Source organism: Mastigoproctus giganteus, chromosome 13, assembly GCF_048544385.1.
Source record: "Mastigoproctus giganteus isolate SK-2022 chromosome 13, ASM4854438v1, whole genome shotgun sequence".
Taxonomy (NCBI): Eukaryota; Metazoa; Arthropoda; class Arachnida; order Uropygi; family Thelyphonidae; genus Mastigoproctus; species Mastigoproctus giganteus.
This window is the reverse complement of record NC_143587.1, coordinates 107,920,999-107,943,049: the sequence shown is the minus strand read 5'-3', so window position 1 is coordinate 107,943,049 and position 22,051 is coordinate 107,920,999. Positions and strand designations below refer to the sequence as shown.

At 39.5% G+C, this 22,051-nt stretch overlaps 1 protein-coding gene across 1 annotated transcript; it reads right to left on the bottom strand.

The window, feature by feature from the left end:
• Positions 1-319: 319 nt before the first annotated feature.
• LOC150076346 (histone H1-III-like) lies at positions 320-1,431 on the bottom strand. Its single transcript, XM_090387010.1, has one exon. The coding sequence runs from the start codon at positions 1,388-1,390 to the stop codon at positions 815-817; it is 576 nt and encodes a 191-aa protein (XP_090243136.1). The 5' UTR covers positions 1,391-1,431; the 3' UTR covers positions 320-814.
• Between the last annotated feature and the right edge of the window lie 20,620 nt (positions 1,432-22,051).

The following is a 22,051-nucleotide window of genomic DNA, read 5'->3' as shown; positions in this document are numbered from 1 at the left end:
AAAAGGTAGCTGTAAAATGTCCGTGGTATTCACATGTCAGATCTCGCATAATCTCGTGAGCCTTTAGACTACACATACTAAACGATGGCAGACTTCGTCCTCCTCATTGCAGTATCAACGTTTCTTGACTCCCACCCCCCACCTTTTCCCAATGTGGTTCTTCAAGGATTCCGAAATTTTACCATTTGTTGTCCAGAACTCTTAAATAATGGTGACCTTGTGGATGAAGTAAAGGTACTACTATTTAATAGCAGACTATCTTTATCTCTCTCTCTCTCTGTCTCTCTTTCACACATACAGGGAAGCAACACCACAGCTGTTAGATTAACAAAATATTTTATTCCAACTGAGCTATTTACACGATGAGAATGGCTACGAACCCAGACTGGGCCATGGGTCCAATAGTTCCTGGGTAGTACAGTCGATCGAACAGAAAAACCTTGGCAACAAAGGTCAAAGAAATAAATTAGGGGATGGGGGGTGTTAATGACGAGATCTTGGGGTGATGCGACGAGCACAACTTCAAGTGCTGTAGCGGGACTACCCGTGCAGTCGGATGCTGTAATTTCCAGAGAAGGAGGCTACTAGAGAAAGTTACTTACGTGTGGGATCAACAGTTGAAACACGGTAGACTGTGACGTCATACGTCAGGGAATCACATGACGACTTTTCGGTCCACTTCGAAGTACTGTAAAACGATTTGATGGATGGGAGAGGCAGGGGAAGCTGTCCGGTGTTCGTGCGCACGGAAATGCAGGTGACAGGACGGTGTGCCTGTACTGTTTGGTCCTTCTTTCGCTGTAGACTTTACGTCTTACTTCCTCCCTTTTTTGCTCGATTTCTTTGCCGCTGGCTTTGCCTTTTTTGGTTTAGCCTTGGCTTTCGTCGTTTTTGCCTTCTTCGCTGGTTTCGCCGGCTTCGCCTTCTTAGGAGCTGGCTTTTTCGCTACCTTTTTCTTCGGAGCGGGCTTCTTTGGCTTCGCAACGGCTTTCTTAACCACTGGTTTCGGTTTCTTCACAATTTCTTTCTTCTTTGGGAGCTTAGGGGTGTTGTCTCCTGTTTTCTTGGCAGAAGCACTTATCCTGAACGATCCGGTTGCGCCTTTCCCTTTAGTTTGCACTAAGGTTCCGTTCGCCACTGCAGTTTTCAGGTACTTCTTGATGAATGGGGAGAGCCGCTCGACGTCCAACTTGTAGTGCGACCCGATGTACTTCTTGATAGCTTGCAGAGACGATCCACCCCGCTCCTTCAAATTGGTGATCGCGGCAGTAACCATTTGAGACACCTTCGGGTGAGATGCGATCGACTTTGATTTCTTCGCCTTTCCGCCAGCGCGAGATTTCTTAGGGCTAGCTGTCGGCGTGCTGTTCTGCGTGTCAGAGTCGGCCATGGCGCTTCTTACAAACTCGCTGAACGAACGCTACTAACACGATAGCAAATAGAGGTCACCGCCACCGCTGCAGCTCCGCTATTTATACGGCGCACGCGGACGTACGAGGAAGCTGCAAACTCTTCGCGAGCTTTCCAGCCTCCTCAAGCATGGATCTGTGCGACCTGAAGTCCGAAAAGTGTGTTTCTTCACCAAATTAAAAAAATCGCAGAATTTCGAGCGGTCACTCCCGTCACACGAAAATGAACTTAAAGTGTCAGGGTGATTCCAAAGAATTATTCGACATCATTCGATAACGGCTGCGTTTCGACACGGCCGAGAAAACAACTCGCAAACACAGTTCGCGGTGCGCGAGGATTTACGACATTCCACTTCTTTTCTGTTTAATTGCCGAAATTCGGCCACAGTGGGCGATTCCTGGGAAAAAGTTGAAAGTTGAGAATCGCAGCAACCAGACAAGGGTAGTGGAGCACCCCGTGAACGTACCCAAGTGGGAGTTTTTGACTTTAAACTGGGAGCAGTTAGCACACTTCTACCATCTGGTTGCTTGGAAGTGGAGAGATGAAGACGCCATTTGTGTGACGTATCCACCCTATTTTATAGCTATTTAATTTTGAATTTCGAACTTCTGGACTAAGATTTGGACACAGACATTCAAGATGAAGTCGGAGGAAGGAATACAAGGGATATAATCCGTGAGAGCACGTCTTTTCCCTCATTCTATGTATGTTAGGTGTACACCCTGGATGTGCCTCATCACTGGCACCTCGCACCTTCCCAGATGTTAGTTTACTTCATTTACAACGAATTAAAAATTGCAATTAACCTTTATTCGGACGTTTTTCACTCGCAGTCTTGACCCTTTATTGTTACTTTTCTTACAAGAAATCATAGAGTGCTATCGGTATACGGAGGTCATGTGACTGCTGTTACTTCGAGGCACATCTTAGTCTGGTGGGACCAGAACATTCATTTATTATCCATAATAACATGCGACGCTATTATAGTTCTTAGTACACGCTTCTGTTCCTTCATATTTGTCACTCTTGGCCCATTTATTGTAAATGTTTTTATTCTGCGCTTTGCACAGAGACGTGGTTACCTTTTCAGATACCTTTAGTGGTATACAACTACGTGGAAGAGGTGCACTCTAAAGAAGGAAAAGAAAATCGGAGAAATCCCTAACAGTGCGAGTGTACTTATCTCTTAAGTTAGACATATTTCAGAAATTAAAGGTAAAGAATTAATTTTATGGTGGATTGCTGTCCTAATTGGTGACGATTGCGTACTCTCTATTATTTTCTTCCAGGATAACCAACCACTATGGGGTATTTTGAAACCTCCGTTTCATAATCAAGTTTTCAGTAATTTTTCTGTTTAATTGAATAGAATTTTTTGAGATTCAATTGCTTATTGGTTGTTCATACTGGTTTCATTTTCAAAGATAAAAATTCGAAGTTAAAAAAAGAAACAGAACTAGACCCTTGTCGATTGTTCAAAGAGTTTAGCTGTGGTTTTATGTGGCCAGTGATTCTGAAGTGATAGAAGATTACCTTTTTTGGAATCAGGACATAAAGCTTGGAGTATATATGCCACTTGGCTTATAAAATATCTTTGGAGAGATGAGAAAATTATTCTGTTAATTTAATTCGAGCATATTGAAGAGATGTTTTACATCTTGAAATATATTTCCTATACCGATATCACGTGTATACGAAATTAGAATGTGCGATTTGTAATCGCATTACCATATCGCAATTAATAGTCCTATAGTTACCATCCCTTAATCCATCACTCACAACGCTTCGGATAATAAACGATGGAATCTTATATGAAATAATAAAGGGAGTGAAGAATTAATGTGAACTGAGAATATCCTTGATCAGAAACAGTGCTTTGCTTTTTCTGCTGACTGGCAAATGTACAGAAATATTTTAAAGGAAACTGCGTGCTTCTTTATGGTAACTTGCGCAACTGGAATTAAAATTTTCCTTTTGGTCATGAGTGTATCCCTTTTGTAGACAGAACTTTGTATTCTCTATTCTTTCTGTGTACATAATCACTCGCGTTACATCAAGTATTCTTAAAACATTTATGTTTTCAGAATTGAGCAGTGACCACAATCTCATAAAATGGATAGTGTCCGAAAGGATTCCTTTGGTCAGAGTAAAAGGGGGGCTTCAATTTAAGAGAGGCGACTATAGTGGATTGAAGTATTTCTCGGGCTCTACTAACTGGAGAGACAAATATACCTATTGGATACGAATTTATAATTCAAGGGATTTATCCTGGAACTAAAATTACATTTGTTCCAATGAAGTTCCGCAAAAGAAAAGAAGAAAGAAAGAAAGATGCTTAAGTGGATAATTAGAGAGATTAAGGGTTTAATAGAACAAAAGAATAAAATCATGGTAGAGTTACAAACTGTCGCAAGATATCAATTTATATGAATATTTTAAGTATAAATGTTATAAAAATACTGATGAGTACGACAGGCAATAACTGAATACGAAAACTTGCTACCAAAGAAAGCTAAAAATGAAGACAAAGAGTTATTTTGACGCGTGAGTACAAAAAGGAAGAGACTGAATCAGATAGGCCCTTACTTGATCGAAGTGTAAGTGTCAAAGAAAGCCCTGCAGAAGTAGAAAACTAGTTGAAAGAACGTTGCAAAGTTGCGATGATTTTTGCAGTTGAAAGACCATTCGAATCAGGAGGAAATAGTGACAAGGAGTCAGGCTGCTGTAAATTAAACAATGTAGCAATCTCAGAGAAGAGTTTAGGGGATAAAATACTGAAGTTGAGCGAAGGTAAGATTCCAGGAGCGGGCAGCATACATGTCTCTTAAATCCACAAGCTAATGTGTCTTAAATCCACAAGAGAGGTGAGAAAGAGATGGATAACTGTAGGCCAGTCAGTTTGACATCATCGATAGATTAGAATCATGAAGTCTGTGGTTAAGGATACGGCACAGGACCATCCCGATATTCTGTCGAGATGGTCCCTTATCGTATCCTTAACCACAGACTTCATCTAATCCACCACTGCAGTCAAATTGGAATAGTATCCTTAATGGATCGCAGTATTGGTTCCGACCAATGTAGTTAATTATTATGACGAAGTCATAAAAGAGTTGAATACAAGAAACAGTTTTGACATTATTTACCTTGACTTCAGTAAAGCATTCGACACGGTTCCCTATGATAGGCTCCTATATAAAGTGGAACGAATTGGGGTTGCTGGAAGTATCCTTCGTTAGATATCTATTAGTCATTAATAGATATTCCTCAGGGTGAACCAGTGTTGCAAGTGGAGTCCCTTAGGGTTCAGTATTGGGCACAAGTCTATTTATCTTTTTCTTAATGATAATGATAAAGGAGAGCAGAGGAAGTTGTCAAAGTTTCCTGGTGATTTAAAAGATGGAAGAATGGCCTGGTTCTGATTAACGACTAGAAGCAGGCCACTTGGGTTCAAAATGATTTAGATCGGTTGCCCAAATAAACTAAAAATGGCAACTGAAGTTTATCCATACAGGATGCAAAAACGCTTTCCACGTTTTCGGAAAGTATCCTGAAATGAGAAAAATGTACATAGATAACAAGAAAGTAGTTACTTTTTCATTAGCTTATAAAGAATAATAACCGATATATCCGCTTGAGCCCTTATTCACTATAATAATTATTGAAAATTCCACATATAGTGCGGGTGTGCCATTTTTCATTAGAAGTTCTATATAACAAAGTTCGTGGAAGCTGTTCTTGCAGTTATGTACAGCTCCATCATCGTCAAGCTGATGCTTGATGTTGCCCAAAATGCAGTATTGAAATAAAGTTTCATACAAAATGGATTTAATATTAATGCCATATCCAACTTCCTGCGTTCGCTTAATTCTTTAAAGAAGCCATGACTCTTGTCCTTGGATTTGGCTGCTTTTTGTGACAGTGATACCTTTTCTTTTTTTTTTTTTTACTGCACATTATCGACAAAAAGCAGTTCAAAAGTTTCATTGAAGCATATCATGAAGGATATTACATAAGAAAGCATACCATCGAAGCAGTTATAATTTCAAATCAAATTAAAAATAATAAAAATTTTCTGTTTCAAAACTGTGGGGGAAATTTTTGGGTATGTGAGGACATTTTAGAAGATTCCTGAAAGTTTTCGATGATTCTAGAATATTCTAGAAATTTGTTTTAGTATTATAGAAGATTGTAGATGATTGTAGTGTGTTTTTGCAATAATATAAATTGAGGTGTAAGAGCTGTAACTTATAAAATTGAATACTCTTCATTCAGAAAGGGTGTTTGGTATAAGTTTCTGTGTGTTTCTCAATAAATATGGCAAGAAATAAGGAATTGAGTGTCCAAAAAAGTACTATTATAACTCTATATAAAGAAAGTCATTCCATGAGAAGTACTGGCCAAAAACTAGGTGTTTCATTTAAAGGAGTACAAACTACCATTCGACGATTCAAGGAGATTAGTAAGAAAGGATAAACCACGATCAGGACAACCGCGCGTAACAATAGAAGCCAAAGATAAAACCACAGCACCGTTTTCTAAACTCAATCAACGAATTACTGCAATCCGAGCCGAGTTCAACAGGAACAGAGAAACTCCGTGTCTACATTACTGTAAAACTTTATCTTAAACAAGCAGGACTTTATTGATCGTGTAGCGATCTGAAAACCCTTATTAAAACCGGAGAATCGAAAGACACGGTTGGCTTGGGCGAAGAGCTATCAACATTGAATAATTGAAGAGTGGGTAAAAAATCTTGTGGACGGATCATTTAAAATTTGAAATTCTTGGATTCAAGTGGGTGACATCGTCAGAATTGAAAGAAATTTGAGAAAAGAAGGCTATAAAAACATTCATGAACGTAATGTAATATCCTCTGGATTCCGACTTTTGAAAAAAAATATATATGACAACAAGACAATGATCCGAAGCACAGTTCTAAACTGTACAGGATGTTTACCCCAATCGCCTGACTTAAAAAATGCAATAGAGCTTTTTTGGGGTCATCTAGATCTTCAAGTCCGTGACGTCTTTGAACCTTTGGTTAGGTCCCATCTTCAGAAAATTTATGGGGAACCTTGCACATTGCTTGAAATAATATTAGTCAAGATTGTTATTTTAGACTAATATAAAATTAATAGCCAGAACGCCACGTCTGTATAAGGCAGGGATAAAATTTCGTGGAGGATAATTTGATGAAAAATCAGTATAGTTATTAACATTAATCATTTCAATATATTTTTTTTCTGCAAATTTTTCAATGCTTAAATTACGTGAGCTCCTGGCACCTGTCCCGGCCCGATATTAGGTCTCTGAATTATCATTAGTGCAGAAAATACTTCCATACTACTCAAAATACTTTTATTTAAAAATATTTTCGGTACTATCGAGCATTTATTTTAAAAATCATTATTTTGGAATCGACTTCCATATTCGAGAATTTTTTCTCGCTATATCTGCTTACAGGAAGATGTATATTTTCGAAGTGCGGATCTTAAATAGAATAGGCTCTTGCCGTTTATCTTAATTGTCCTGTAAGACATCGTATCAGTGAGTATATTATCGGTCAAACGTCATTTTGTTGGAGTCGCTAACTCAGTAAATGTTTAAATCGTTTATTCCTTTGCGTAGCTTTGATAGTTTCCATAGTTCCCATTGTGAACTCTTGAACTCTTTTTTGAACCTTTGGTTAGGTCCGGACACGTAGCGGACGGTATAGAATGATAAGTGCCACTGCTTATTCGAAAAAGTTGCTTATTCAAAGTTATTATTATTATGTACTTGTTGTTATTATTATTTAGAAAATAGACACGATTAAGGTTATGAACACTTAAAGAAGGTCGAAAATTCGTGCGAAAAGTAAAATATAAATTTGATAAAAACTCTTGATAAATGCATAACTGAAATTAGTGTTTTAATTAATATTTATATTAATTAAAATACTAATTTCAGTTATGCGTGTTGATGCCTATTTTTGTTATTTTGTTTTCGTTTTTGTGTGACGAATCTGGAATGATTTCTCAATGGTGCCCACGTTGTGGCAAATATCGTAAACAGGAAGCTACTCCAGGAAACCTCATTTCTGACGAAAGTCTTAACCGAACTTGATCTGTTAAACCAATCACGTGTTAGTAATTTCGAAAATTTATAAGAAGGAACATTAAATTACTAATATTTCTGAAAACTGAATTAAAATTCAATAAAATTCGCTTAACCCTTACCACCTAAGTTTGTAAACGGTAAAATTTTAAAAGAAATTTTGGTCCTGTCTTATTATTAATAATATTTCTTCTACTTTGAAAGGTTTCCACATGCTAGACGTTTCCGTGTAAAATGTTAGAGATTGTCACTTTTCTAATGTTTAACACTCGCCGCTGTCCAATAAATGAGCACTCATTTATCGAAATGTTGAAATCGAGACCAACGGATTTTTGTTGAAGTATTGTAGAAAAGTAACCATCATCGAACTGCAAAGTTCGCTGATCGATGAGTTTGAATACTCATTTGCACAGTCTACACTTCGGACGCAAACTCTGCAAATGAAAAAAATCAGTATGTGTGGGTTGCTGTTTGCTTGTTGGCTTAGTCGGATATCAAGTTAAGTTTCACCTTCCAATATTAGTTTGTGTTTGGTCAGGTATTTTAAGAGTATCCTTTCTTAAGATTTTTTTGAAATTCTCTCCACAAGTCATAAGATCTTGGAAATATAAAGATAATCACTTCTAGCCATAAGATACGTACTGCATTTTTTGTAATACTTGTCTTGTACCTATTATTTACATTATGCCATTTATTTCTCCCGTTCATATGAGTCCTTTTGATGAACGAATTTGTCCTTTTGATCAACGTTAACTAATGATGATGTAGTTGGACTTACTGAGACATGGTGCCACTCAGAGATACGGGGGCGAAGAATTTCCTTTCGGTGAATATTGTATGTTCAGGAGAGATAGAAAGGGGGGGGGGTGAAGCATCTCATCAAAAAACTGCCTGAAGGTGGCAAGTATAATCCCTGAGTTAGATCAGGTAATGCTGATCAAAACTAAAGAACTAAAATGGTCTTGGACAGGACACATAGCTCGAAGACACGATGACAGATGGACTAAGAAAATAACAGAATGGTATCCAAGAGGAGCTAGAAGCAAACCTGGAAGACAAAGGCGGAGATGGATAGATGAAATTCATGAGTTTGTGGGTAGTAAATGGATGGCCATTGCACAAAACAGAAGGAACTGGAAAGTTGCTGGAGAGGCGTTCATCCTGCAGTGGATTGAAAATGGCTGATGATGAGTAAGTGTAGTACGAAGTAACACGCACTAAAGGAAAGTTGATAGCTGGCATATATTACAGGACAAATGACTCTGAGGAGCACGACAAAAATCTCTTTGGGCTGAATGAAAAGGCTATTAAGTATGATTGTTTCATTATGAGCACCTAGTTCATAACGATACAATACGTGTATCGGAAATATACTATACGGTAACAGGTTTTTGAACAAACTGGATGATTGCTGATGAGTCCAAGGCCCATACTCATCCCAGCATGCCCGAGAGAGTACAAGCGGCTCTGACATCTTAATTCTGGTTTTCACTAAGGAGGCTAACTGTAGAAAAAACTTGACAGTGACGGAACCATTAGCAGACAGTTACCACAATACCATAAAATGCTTTATATTTAAAGAAACCCACGTGATCAAGAGTAAAGCAAAAACTTTAATTTCAAAGCGTGGCTACAGGAATGCTATGTATTCAGTTATAATTGAAAAGGCTGCATGTTAGTGTATCAAATAGCTGGGAACGTTAACGAGAGTGTTATTTCACTCTGGTAAGATCCCTTTAGACTGGAGAAGTGCTGTCTCCCCCAGCCGTAAAAAAGTGCCGCTGAAGAGGAGTTGATTCACTACGGGCCACTGAATTTGACTTGTATTAGACAAGATCATGGAATCCGTGATTAAGGATACGATTCAGGACCACCTCGACAAGAATATTATCTTGAACAGACCCCAGAATGGGTTCGTTCAGAGGAGGTCGCCATGATTGACCAAATTGGTAAATTAATATGATGTAGTAATTAAACAGTTGGCGCAGGTAACAATTTTGTCACTATGTCAAGCTTTTGATACCTTCCCTCATAGAATGCTGCTATATAAATTGGGGGAGTTTGGAGTTGCTGGCAAAATCGTTGTTGTTGGGTTTTAGGGGCATCGGCAACTAAGGCCATGTTGCTCCGTGTATGTTGTTTGTAAATTGCGTGTTTACTGAGATCGATTTTCTGTTTTCTGAACGAAAAACCCAAGTTTCCGGGAGAAAAAACCATGCTACTCTTGTCTGAGACCGACTAACTCAGCCACGTTGTGAAAAAGACTCATAAAAATTCCTCCCGTCATCGACGGGATTCGAACTCAGGTCTTTTCACCCGATGTGGGGAGGACGGCGATTCTACCAACTGTGCTACACACTACGGCTGGCAAGATGGTACGCGGAGTCGCAGGCTGCCTTAAACAGGAGGCAGAAGGTTGTCAACTGTCTATTACCATTTATGGTCGGTTGAAAATTCAACACTGAGGCACCTCAGTGTTGTGTCTACTTCTATTTATAATTTCATAAATGATATTGAGGAAGCTGTCCACCGGAAGATGTTAAAGTTTGCTGATGATTTGAAAGTGGGAATGGTGGGTAATATTTGGAGCCAAGTCATGATGCTTCAATAAGAATTGGATAATTTTCATATATGGTTCAAAAATGACAGTTAGTCTTATGTTCTGAATGTAAGATCAAAATGAATAAGTGGCGCTAGACGGAAAGATCTCCAACGCATTCTAAAATTTTCTTGCCGCTTTGTTATTTGAAGAAAGCGTAGCGCGTTATTAGTACATGGAATGTACAACAGTCCTGATAACACGCGTAAGTTAAACCTTTAAAGTTGCATAATATATTACAAGTGTCAGTGTAGTGGTTTAGTCACTTGACAGTCATTGGGAAGGATTCAATTCCTATCATAAACCGGAGGAATTTCTGACTGCCTTTTTCACTTTGGGCTAAATGAGCGATCTCAAACGGAGATGCAAGGGAAGACTCCTAAGGGAGAAATTGCCCTAATTATCTACCTCTTTCTGGATCTGCCCTTGACACACTGACGCGAAAGCACTGGAAAATTGTCGCATTGGCCTGTAAAATTCTTCGCGAGTTTAAGGATCCGCTTTTGGACATAATGCTTTCTGTATCACTTACAGAAGAACAAAGTATTTTCAAAAATGAGATAAGAATTTCAGTTATGATATGCTGTTGCACATGTCCGTTCTCCCATGGTTTCCAAATCTTCTCGATCTCGGCCCAGTTGAACTTATGTGGAACGGGTCTTTCGGCCTGGTCCATTGCCACCCAATACCCGGCAACTGTGAGAAGTGTACACCCTCCAGTACGTTGTAGAGTCTATTCCTCTACGCATTCAGGCCGAGCTGCGCGCAACTAAGTATGTGTTTCTAATACAAAAGGTATCTCAGCTTATATTACTAATGCTGTTTTTCAATGATTGAATGAATAATATATTGACACTCACATGTTAAAAAATGTATTCGGACAATAAAAGAAAAGATTATGGTGTACAGATTTTAACACTTCCGAAGACTTCTTCCAGTAACACAACATGACCTTCGTAGAACGTCCTACTGAATAACGACGGAAGTATCTCTGCAGTCCTCCAGAATAACATCGTTTAATTGAATGATGCTAACCTTCATGGACGATTCTTCGCGCGTCTTTTACATTTCCTTTCAGTGGTTTTGTTGTGCTCTGACGGCACCAAGACCCATTCTGTCAGTTAAATCATTGGTAAGTTACTCTTTCAAGAATAAGTCGTCGTGTATCCAGCTTTGTGACAGCAAACATTATTCTGTCGAGAAGCGTAAATTCTTGTTCTATAAAACTGCATGTATGTAGGGAGATCGTTGTTATTGGGGATGCCACAATACTGCTCCTTCTTCGCAAAAAAACCAACGGTTCATGGTCATACCCCACGAAAAGCATGTCTAACTTACGACAATATCATCACCATTCCTTTGGTCGGCTTGTATATGAAATAAATTCGCCAGGTTGAGCTTTGTTATTGCAGTCACACTATAATAATAATAATAGTCCCCCATCAGGGAGAAATACAATACAATTTATTCATTAAAAAATAATAGTAATAATAATAATAGCGATAAATATGATGACAATAAAATTGATTGTTCTTAAATTAAACGTTAACCGTTTTACAAAGCCCGCAATGTTGTGTCCATTCGATGTGCCATTCTTATTCTGGGTGCAGATCTTTAATCTTTCATGTCGTTTGATTCTGTCACTGACTACTGCTGAATTTACGTTTCATTTTCTGCAACGTATGTGGAACTTAAAGATACCTGAAATAGATAGGCCGTTTCTTGGTGAATGGCACATCCGAATATCTAATTTTAGTTCGTCGCATGTTGCAGCCATCGGCAGAAGCTGGCAGAGGCACAGGCCGATACGTGGTTACGGAGATTACGTTACTGCGATCTTCTCCGTTAATCTCATATCAAACCGGGCGATAATCTACTAGAATTTAGACAATACATGCTATTAGGTGGTGGAGAAAACTGTCCGTCGAAAGCAATCAACCAGTGGACGGATTCTGCTAGTTTTTTCATTGAGTTATTAGTATATTAATAAGGTCAACTGATTCAAGAAAGCGGACTTTTTCTATATAAGCTAAAAAGGGAAAAATAATAATAAAATAAAACGGTTATGTTCTACCACGCTGGGAAGACAACACTTACTCTGGTATTCGACAATCGGCTACCCATAACTCAATTTCATGAGATCCAGGCTTCCGTTATTACATGAAATTTTATATTTGCGCCCCCTGGTTGTCGTCTCACCTAGGAGGGAGAACATAGCTTCTTCATTCATTTTACTCAACTTTTTCAACGCCTTATACACCTCAATCACATCACCCCCTCATATTTTCGTTTTCAGATTTTACAGTCCACAGCCTATAAGCTGTTCTTCATATGTGTATCGTTAGGGTCACTAATCGGGTGGTCATCTTTCATCCCTCACCAGAAGTTCTATGTCATTTTTTTGGATGAGGTCTCCAAGCTTGAATACAATATTAAAATGTGGCATAACGATCCTCTTGAACAGAGGGACAATGGCATCTTTCTTCCTACTAGCATAGGCCCTATAAATCTTGGACAGGGCATTCCCTGTCCAAGATTTATTAGACACATAATTGTATCTATACAATATACGTGCGGTTTACATTATTTTCATCATACACTAATTAAGCTGAGTACACAAAATTATTTGAACTCAACTATTCCTCAAAAGAAGGCACTGCAGACTGCCTTCTTTTGAAAACTCTCTCGACCTCTTTTGAATACCTTCGACCATTATGCTCAGATTAAACCCGAGGTCCCAATAATCCGGGCATTCGAACATAAACATGTGAGCATTTCAACCTGTCCACAACGGCATAAGTCACTTTCCACTAAATAAAAGTACTTCAACCTTTCCTTGAGTCGATGACCGTTTATTAAAGTAACATATTGGACTCCAATACACACCACGGCCTCTTCTTAAAATCGGCACTATGAAGGCCTAAGTATCGATCGTAAGGGTCTTTTCCCTGATCTGCTTTATCTCATCTATTCTTCCATAGTCTAAAGATACTTTGCGAAATTTTATTCCTCCTTATCCTGATGGATAGGGTATGCTCCAACTCTCCCACCTTTATTCCCATTAACGTTGTTAAGATTCGTTTCCTTACAGCATATTTAAGATTTCTTTTAGCCACTAACAAATCTGCTGGAACCTTTCTGGATAAAACATGTAGAGCATCATTCGACAAAGTTCTATTCGCTTTAGTGTCCAAAAACGCTCTTATTAACATTCTCAACGGTTTAATATATTCATATGCAGTCTTTTTAATTAAAAATGTATTAAAAAAGTATTATTCTTTAATCTCAATAGTTTTTCTAACAAAGGCTTGTTCTGAGATCATTGCATCCTTATTTTACAGCAGTCTGACTGCATTCTCCGGTTATTTGAGCTTGCTTTCGAATGTAAATATAGTTTGAAAGTATCTATACAACTCAACTGCCATTTCTGGACTCTTAGTGGACCTTCCTCTGCAACCAATTAAGGGACCTATTTGATCTCTCTCTCTCTCTCTCTCTCTCTCTCTCTGTATTTTTGCATTCACGTATGAGAAGAAAATATGGAATAAAGCATTGATGGAGTAATACGAAAGTATTACCCCATTAGTGTATTTGTTATTTATTCTCTTATAATGCTCATACAAATCGGTATCATGTGATTGTCTGTAAGTGCCCCACCTTGTTTCTTTTGTTCAATGAAACTCTTAATCACACCTTTCATTTGTTTAGCATCTTACGTTTATGAAATTTGACCACCGGTATGAATACATTTATGGCTTGCTTCGTGGATAAATCCCTTGAATACTTCGTATAGTATATTTGTATCCGACACTATGCAGTAGTCTCTCTGGTAATCGAGCTCAAGGGCTATCTTATTCCATTATATTCCCCTCGCTTGGAAATGATGTTCTTGCCCTTACTTTTGACCACGTAGGTTTCCTCAGATGCAAACCATTTTATGGTATTGTGACTGTGACCACTCGCTGCTATTGGTTCGCCCACTATCAAGTTTTGATACAGTTAGGCTCCTTACTGAGAAGCAGGCCTAAGAATTTAGAACCCTTTTTACTCTCTCGGACAATCTGAGATAAGTAGCAATCATCCAGTTTCTTCAAAAAAAAAAAAAAAAACTGTTGCTATGTAGTGTATTTCTGCCCCACGTATCATCACAGACTTTGAAATTATCAGAATAATATGGTTGTTAAGGCGAGAGAACATTTCTGTTGTTGCAGTAAAGAAAAGTGGAGAAATTCTGCAAGGAGGTTTCAGGAAAATGCAGGATGTGCTCTCTAGCTTATCGTTTTGAAGCAAGACTTGAATCAGTTTTTCAAAGTGTGGGCGTTCGTTACCATGAAATAGGATGATATTTGTTATTGAGGTGTTCGAATTAGTGCCTATAGTTCCTGTTGGCATCATATTCCTTAAAGTCCAACAGCAAAACACCAAAATGGTCAAAGAAAACAGTTATTGGAACTTTTTACTGGGATCGATATTTTCTCTTATCATTTCTCTTTTTCTCAACTTTATTGACATCTCTACTACGACAGTCTTTCAGTAGCAACCTTCACCAAACACAACTGACTTCCTGTTATTAATATCCTATTGATCTTTCTCTTCGGTTAAAACTTGAATCACTGCACGCTTATCCGTTTCGGACGCATCATCTATTAGAAATACCATATGAAAAAGTGTCCACACAACCGTAACAAAAAAAAAAAAAAAAACTACACGAAGCTGATCTTGTTTTGATTAAGCATGTCGACGTGTTAGTTAAACCCTCTCTTTTGAGCAGTGTCACACGTCGAACATTAATTGAACAACAATCGTAATAGTGATAGTCTAGAAACAACGAGTTGAACCTCAAGATGCAGCTGAGAATCTATAAAAGAAGTAACTGATATGTGGGACGTCTTTATTTCCTGTCTGTTTGGAGTAAGGGGTTTTGAGAATATTACAACAATAGTTGGGAAGAATATTATTTTCTTTCCTTATGAGATTTTTTTTCCACCCCTTGAAGGGTACTGGTATCAGATGCGTGGGGTGGTTGTTATGTCCGGTTACTATCATTGGTCGTGGAACTCTTTGATTGTCCTATAAGTGTTCAGGATTGTGGCTTTCTGGAGTTCCATGTAAGTGTTCTCTGGAAGACCTGTTGTTGTTAGGTTCTTATGAAGTCTCTTTGGCACCACGCCGGTAGTTGATACGGTGATTGGGATGGTCATTATTTGTTCCATATGCCACATCTCTTTGACCTCCTATCTTAGGTCTCTGTACATCCTGATATTTTCCTTAGGTTTTCTGGACGTTGGTGGTGTTGGACACTGCTGTGTCGATCAGGTAGGTCGCCATTTCCTTCTTGCCGAAGAGAGTTTTGTCTGGTCTGTCGTGTGGGATCATTTTGTCTGTTATTATGACACGATCCCAGTATAGTTTGTGAGTAGGGGTCTCTAGTACGGCCTGAGGTTCGTACTTGTAATAAGGTACACTTTCTTTGATCAACTGGTATTTTTTGCGCTAGCTTTGGACGTATTATCCTGGCGACCTGATCATGTCTATGAGTGTTCCGCCTGGGTGATAACCTGCATCCCGCGGGGATGTGTTGGATTATTTCTGGGGCCAAGTGGCATCGTCGACGTGTGTCATCTGTCACTCCGGGTTCGAAACTCGAGTTTTTCTTCCAGCAAACAGAAAATCAACCTCAGAACACACGCAATTTTACAGACAATATGCAAGGAGTAATATGGCCTTAGTCGCTGATGCTCTTAAAACCCTACTACAATAATAACACCTGTCACTCTGGGGGCGATGTATTTCTTGTCCTCCTCTTTGTGGAAGTAATTTGAGTTGCTTTCGGAGGTTCTACTTTAGCTCCTGACAAGCAAGATAATCTTGCAGTTCAACCGGGAGGTTTTAAGAAGAGCAGACAACTGCATTTTTTTCGGATTATCTGCGACGACCTTTAAATCGTCGGCGTTCGTAAGGAAGTTGGGATACTTTTCAAGGCAGGGGTCCAGGCTGTGGAAAAAATAATGTGAAAAGTACCTCCTCACCCGTGGGACGCCGACAGGTGTTGTTGTGGTCCTTTCCGTTTTATGGTTACGTGGTATAAAAATATGCATGCTGGTGAGTAGTTGATTGGGGATAGCCAGAAGATTTCTTTCGATTCTAAAATGATGTTACAAAATCTTTACTAGCTGTACTTTGCTAAGGGTGTCAAAAGTTGCTATGTCAAGGAATTGCTGATCTTGGAGATTATTACAACAGTCATTTTGTTCTGTACTAGCGTACGGAGCGAAATGATTGTACTATTCTCCGAGGTCAGTTGGAGAGATAAGAAAATGTCGTTATCGGTAATAGCCACTTAAGTTAAACTGATATAAAAGTTGTCTGAAGTGTCTTTAAAGAGCTCCAAACCACTTATTATTTTTTACTTTTCAAGGGAGAATTACTTCCACTTCTTTTGCAGATGTTTCCTCTTCTGTCATCTATTCTTTGTACGTTATTTTTATGATGAAACAGCTGAGGGACAACACTTGTAACTGCCAATTAACTTTCCATAAAAACTTTGCAATTCTCCTATGAGTTCCGTATAACTGTAGTAATTATTTATTTTTCAATCAGTTCTAAAAATATTATAGTTATAATTAATTACATAATTATGTATCGATTACAAAAATTACATTATTTCAAGATAAACTGTTGGTCGTGTCTTTTTCTCTTTATTTGCCACAAAAAGTATGAAAAACGTTTTCATTCCCTCAGAAATAAAGATATGAAAGAATGCGAAATTATTGTTGAATCAATGTAATATTATTATTAAATCAATTTCATTAGCATGAATTATTGCATACTGTATTTTAACAATAGACGAAGCCTAACTGCATGCTAAATAGATTTGTGTAGCTTTGAAAGACTAGGGATCAGCTTCCAGGCTTCAAAGGCAAATTTCCGCACATCTATTCTACAGTGAGTAGAATTCGAAAGTGAGGGCATTATTCGTATGGATTGGCCTGCCCGTTCAATGATTTAATCCTATCGAACATATATGGGGCGCTCTGGGGAGATGCCTAGCGGCACATCCACACCCACCAGAAAATGTTCACCGGCTGAAGATGGCGCTGACAGGAATGGACGATGTTATCGCAAGAACTTATCAACAACATTGTTCTAAGTATGAACAGGCGGTGAAAAGTCTGCATCGACATTAGGTGTGGCCATATTTCCTACTGAGCTGGAGACCACCTCTTCCCTTTGTTCCATTTTTGGCAGTGATGCATCTGTATCATGGCAGCCAGTGCTATGTTGCCATTTGTGAATAAAGTCACTCTGAACCGTTTTGTTTCGGTTGTTGTGTCGGTGTTGTTTCCTTCATCATTTCTGTACCTCACGAGGTTCCTTTGGTATGCTCTTTCCATATCCAGGCCACTCCTATGAAAACCTGACTGGTCCTTAAATTTTGCAGCCTAGTGTACAAGGGGATAAATCACCTCCTTATCCGTACTAGCAAAATTCCTGTATATCATTGACGAGAATCAATGACCTGTTCTGGCAGCCCGTCTGCACTGCTCAGAGAACTTCATATCTGACTGCACAATCACCCCCAGGTCTTTTTCAGTGGAGAAATATGTTAATTAGTGTTACTTAGTGCTAATAAATGTTACTTAGTGGGAAAATGTTACCAGTGGAGCCCCCCCAGGGTTCGGTGATGTGCCCACTGTTGTTTTCGATATTTAGAGTTAGTTTGATAAACTTCTGACATCCCGTTTCCTAAAGAATTTTTCATGTCTGAATGAATGTAGATGCGAAATACCTATTCAGTTCGTCAGCAACCTGAGCATGGTCATTAACACCTTGACCCATTGTGGTCCGAATGTGATTCAATGCCATCTTTCTACTGTTAATATAAGAATAGAAGTCTTTTTTGCTTTTCTTTACATTCTTTGCCAGAGACTTCTCATAATCTTCTGTATCACATGATAGTTTATATGCTTCCCATGCACTTTTCTTTTCTGCCACGTATCTCTCCATTTTGCTTCTGACATCCATTTAGGTCTAAGACTTGAAAAGTATAACTTCGTTGGCATGAAAAGCCTGGTAGCTTCTATGATTACTTCCCTGAATGCTTCACATTTAGCATTTACTGTTGGCAACATTATCCGTTGGTCCCACTGTATTCAATTTAAAAACTGTCTGAGATCATTGCAGTCGACCTTCCGAAAGCAAAAGCTGTGGGGAGGGTGACTACGGTGCCTTTCCCTTTACCCTCGATAGTATTTATATCTTTAATTAAATTCCACATTAGTAGACTGTGATCGCTGCCACTCAGTGGGTTTTTTACCTGCCAATGCTTAATGCATGAAAAAATACTGCTGTTAAGCAGATAACAAGAGAATTGCTTCCTATTTTTGCCTCTCTAACTTGCTGGTGTAGAAAACAGCCATCCAAGAAATCTACAAACGTCTTGCTAGTGTGTGAGTGACCAACCCACAAATTACAGTCAACATCTGGAAAATTAAAATCCTCCATTGTAAGACATTTTGGTTTACTGGCCCACTGTATTTCTCTCTATAACTGTTTGGTATACTGATCACAGTGATTTATCCTATAACACAATTTTGTTTTCCCAGTGCTTATATCTCACCGAACTGATTCCTCATTGCACTGGTAACCCATCACCCGTTGAACTGCCTTAGATTTAATATGCTTCTTAACTAAGAACATAACCCCTCCACCCCCCTGTCCTCAATCTGCTCCCCATATTCAAATTCGGCATCGCTTTTGTCTGAGTGACACGACGTCTTCACTACCCTTGTAATGTCTGCATTTGATGACTTAATCAGTACTTGGAATTCATCACATTTATTTACAATGCTCCTAACATTAGTGTTTACATACAAGAATGCATGCATCCGTTCGAACCCTTAGTTACTCTAACAAAGCTCGTGTGTTTACTTGTTCCATGATAAACCACAGCAGGCTGAAATTCCCAACAACTCGCTTTCCAGAATGTTGGATATTCCGACAGAAGCAGTGCAAGAATCGCTTTCACCTCTGCCTGCGGCTCTAGTTAATCTGATTAGTCTACGTATCCTCCCAAGCTAGCAGTTTTTCGACCCACCTATCACTGTCTCGATAGCTTCAGCAAATATTCTTGCACTCTTTCTATTTAAGTGTATCCCATCCCTTTAAAAAAATTGGTTGACAAGGCTCGCAACATTTACTCTCTCTTATCATGTCTGAGCAGAATTGCAGACACTTTCAAATTCAATCCTAACTCGCGACGTTTTCTCAACATTTCCCTGTACTTGTTAAGTAGAGAGAGAGAGAGAGAGAGAGAGAGAGAGAGAGAGAGAGAGAGAGAGAGAGAGAGAGAGAGAATCTTTATTACCCTTCACGGCCATAAAGCCAGGGGCTTACAGTTTCCCAAACTTCCGGGAAAATTGAACAATTATTTACAAAAAGGTAATTTTACAAAGAAAACATATTATAATACAAAGGAGAGAACTCCTTACGAGAGTTAAATCTGATTGAGCTGGCTTAACATCGAGATAAGAGCGCCAGCTCAATCAGACAGGAACAGATGCAAGGTATACATCAGTCATTGCTGATAAGTCCTACTCGTCATAATTTTTTTTGGTAAGTCCGGTCAGCAGCGAATTTGTTCAGGTCGGCGTCCAGTGCCTGGGTTTGCTTGAGCATCTGCTGAGAGAGGAACTTGTCCAAGAGATGGAGTCGTGCTGAATGCGAGTAGAGCTCGGGATTGGCCCTAAGGGCAGCAGGGGGGATCCTCCAGCCACAGGTATCCCAGAATGAAGGTGTTGCCATTATGCCTGTTATCATCTTGACTGTTGCTAGGAGACGTTGGTCGTCGACTAAGGTGGGAAGCCGTGGAATTCCGAGAGAGTTGGCAAGCTGTGTGGTACAAATCAGAACTGGAAGGTTGTGCTTCCTGTTGGCCCACTTTAGGAGCCAGAATTCTGTGGCAAAGAGTGGTTTCTTTATTGACGGTGCCGCTGACGCCCAAATTTCAGCAGCATAGAGTAAAGGTGGAAAGATAACTGTTCTTATGTACCTCACGGTTATCTTTTTATCTGTGATATGAAGAAGATGTTGTTTTGCTATCCACCGGAGTCTTGAAGCACGTGTGAGGAGCATATCCATGTGGGCGTTGAATCGAAGTTTTGGGTCGAATACAACGCCCAGAACACGATGGCTGGACACAATTGGGATGAAGGTGTTGCCGACCGAAGGCTGGAGAAAAGGAGTTTCTTCAATGAATACACCATGAATTCGGACTTAGCAGGATTGATCTTGAGCCCAAACTGGCAGAGGTAAGATGACTGTGGTGTGAGTGTTGTTAATTTCCACTTTTACCAGATCTAGGTCTTGACCGGGGATGATGGGAGTGAGTATCTTGATATCGTCCGCATAGCTCAGTAGACATCGAGAATGTGCAACCAGTGGGAAGATAATGGATGAAAACAGAAGGCCCGAAAGGACCCCTCCTTGTGGGACTCCTGTGGTGACGGATCTAGCAAGGGTGCGATCTCCTGTATGAAGCTTTATAATTCTGTTATTCAGAAGAGAGGAGAGAAAGCATAATATGTTCCCTGTGATCTGGAAGTGGCATTCCAGGAGAGTGAGAAGTTGGTTTACTTGGACGGCATCAAATGCAGCCTCAATGTCTAAGTAAGTCACAGCTAGTTCCTGCCTATTCTCCAATGCTGACAAGATAGTATTCGTGGTGGCTAGCAGATTGGTGATCGTTGATCTGTTTGGAAGGGAGTAGTGAATTTGGGCTGGATTACTGGGCAAGATCTGCTTAGTGAGGATGGGGAGTAAGGCCTTCTCCAGGAGCTTCAGCAGGCTGGAGGAGTTGGAGATGGGTCGGTAGTGTTTAGGTTTCGATGGCGACTGAACTTTGGCTAAAGGTTTGATGAGATAGTTTTTCCACTGCTGTGGGAAAATTTTGTTCGAGAGTAACTGGTTGAAGATAATTAAAAGTGGCTGAATAATGTACGGACTTAGGCATTTGAGCATGAATTGCGGAACTCCATCATCACCGGTGGTTGACGAGGCAGGTAGAGAATTGATGGCTACGATCAGCTGTTGTTTTGTAATTTGAATGTTGTTCAACACTTCTTGCTGGATGGGCTCTGTTAGTAGAGGTAGATCTGAGTTTGGCATAGGATTACGGTTAAATCTTGTGACGAAATCGAGCCACAATTCAGGATCAAGTTGCTAAGGAAAATGAAGGTTCACTTTCTTGTATGGAATTTTTCCTTTAGCCAGATCACGGTTAACGTATAATTTGATTGCCTCAGATTTCAGGCGATTAAATTGAGCCCGTGCCCTTGAATAAACGATGCGATCATTGATATTTTGCTACTGTTTCCATGTGCGATGGAGCTGTTGCTTCAGCTGGAAACTCATTTTGAGTTCAGAATTCCCCCAAAGTCTTGTATGTGGACTGATTGTGATCTTTTTAGAGGCAGCATATTTGGCAACCGTGTTGATCCAGTTTGTGAGAATGTTCAGTCTGGGACACAACTCTGGGTCACAAGTCTCTAAGGCCACCCAGGGAATGAGAGAGGCAGCTCTGATGCACTTATCTACGTCAAGTAAGTTGGGGCTAGTGATGTCAACCTTTGTTGTTGTCCTTCTGGCTTCTAATTTGGGGGCTGGCAGATATGCGGTCACATGTATCGGGACATGATCAGAGTCAAATGACGGTTCTGTAATGTAATCAAGGGTGCAAGGGAAAGAGGCTAGAACTAGATCTAAGAGGTTATTCCTCCTGGTCGGAGCTTCATTAATAAATTGTAGGTCAGCACATCTCAAGTGTGCCAGAAGATCCTTTTTCAGATTAGATAGCTGAGGAGGTAAATTGAAATCACCACAAACTAAGTGAGAAGCTGTGGGATGCAGCTGATTGATTAACCAGTTGGAAACTTCAAGGATGAT

What these genes read in the sequence shown, in the direction of transcription:
- LOC150076346 (XM_090387010.1), bottom strand. Translation starts at nt 1,390, where the DNA reads ATGGCCGACTCTGACACGCAGAACAGCACGCCGACAGCTAGCCCTAAG.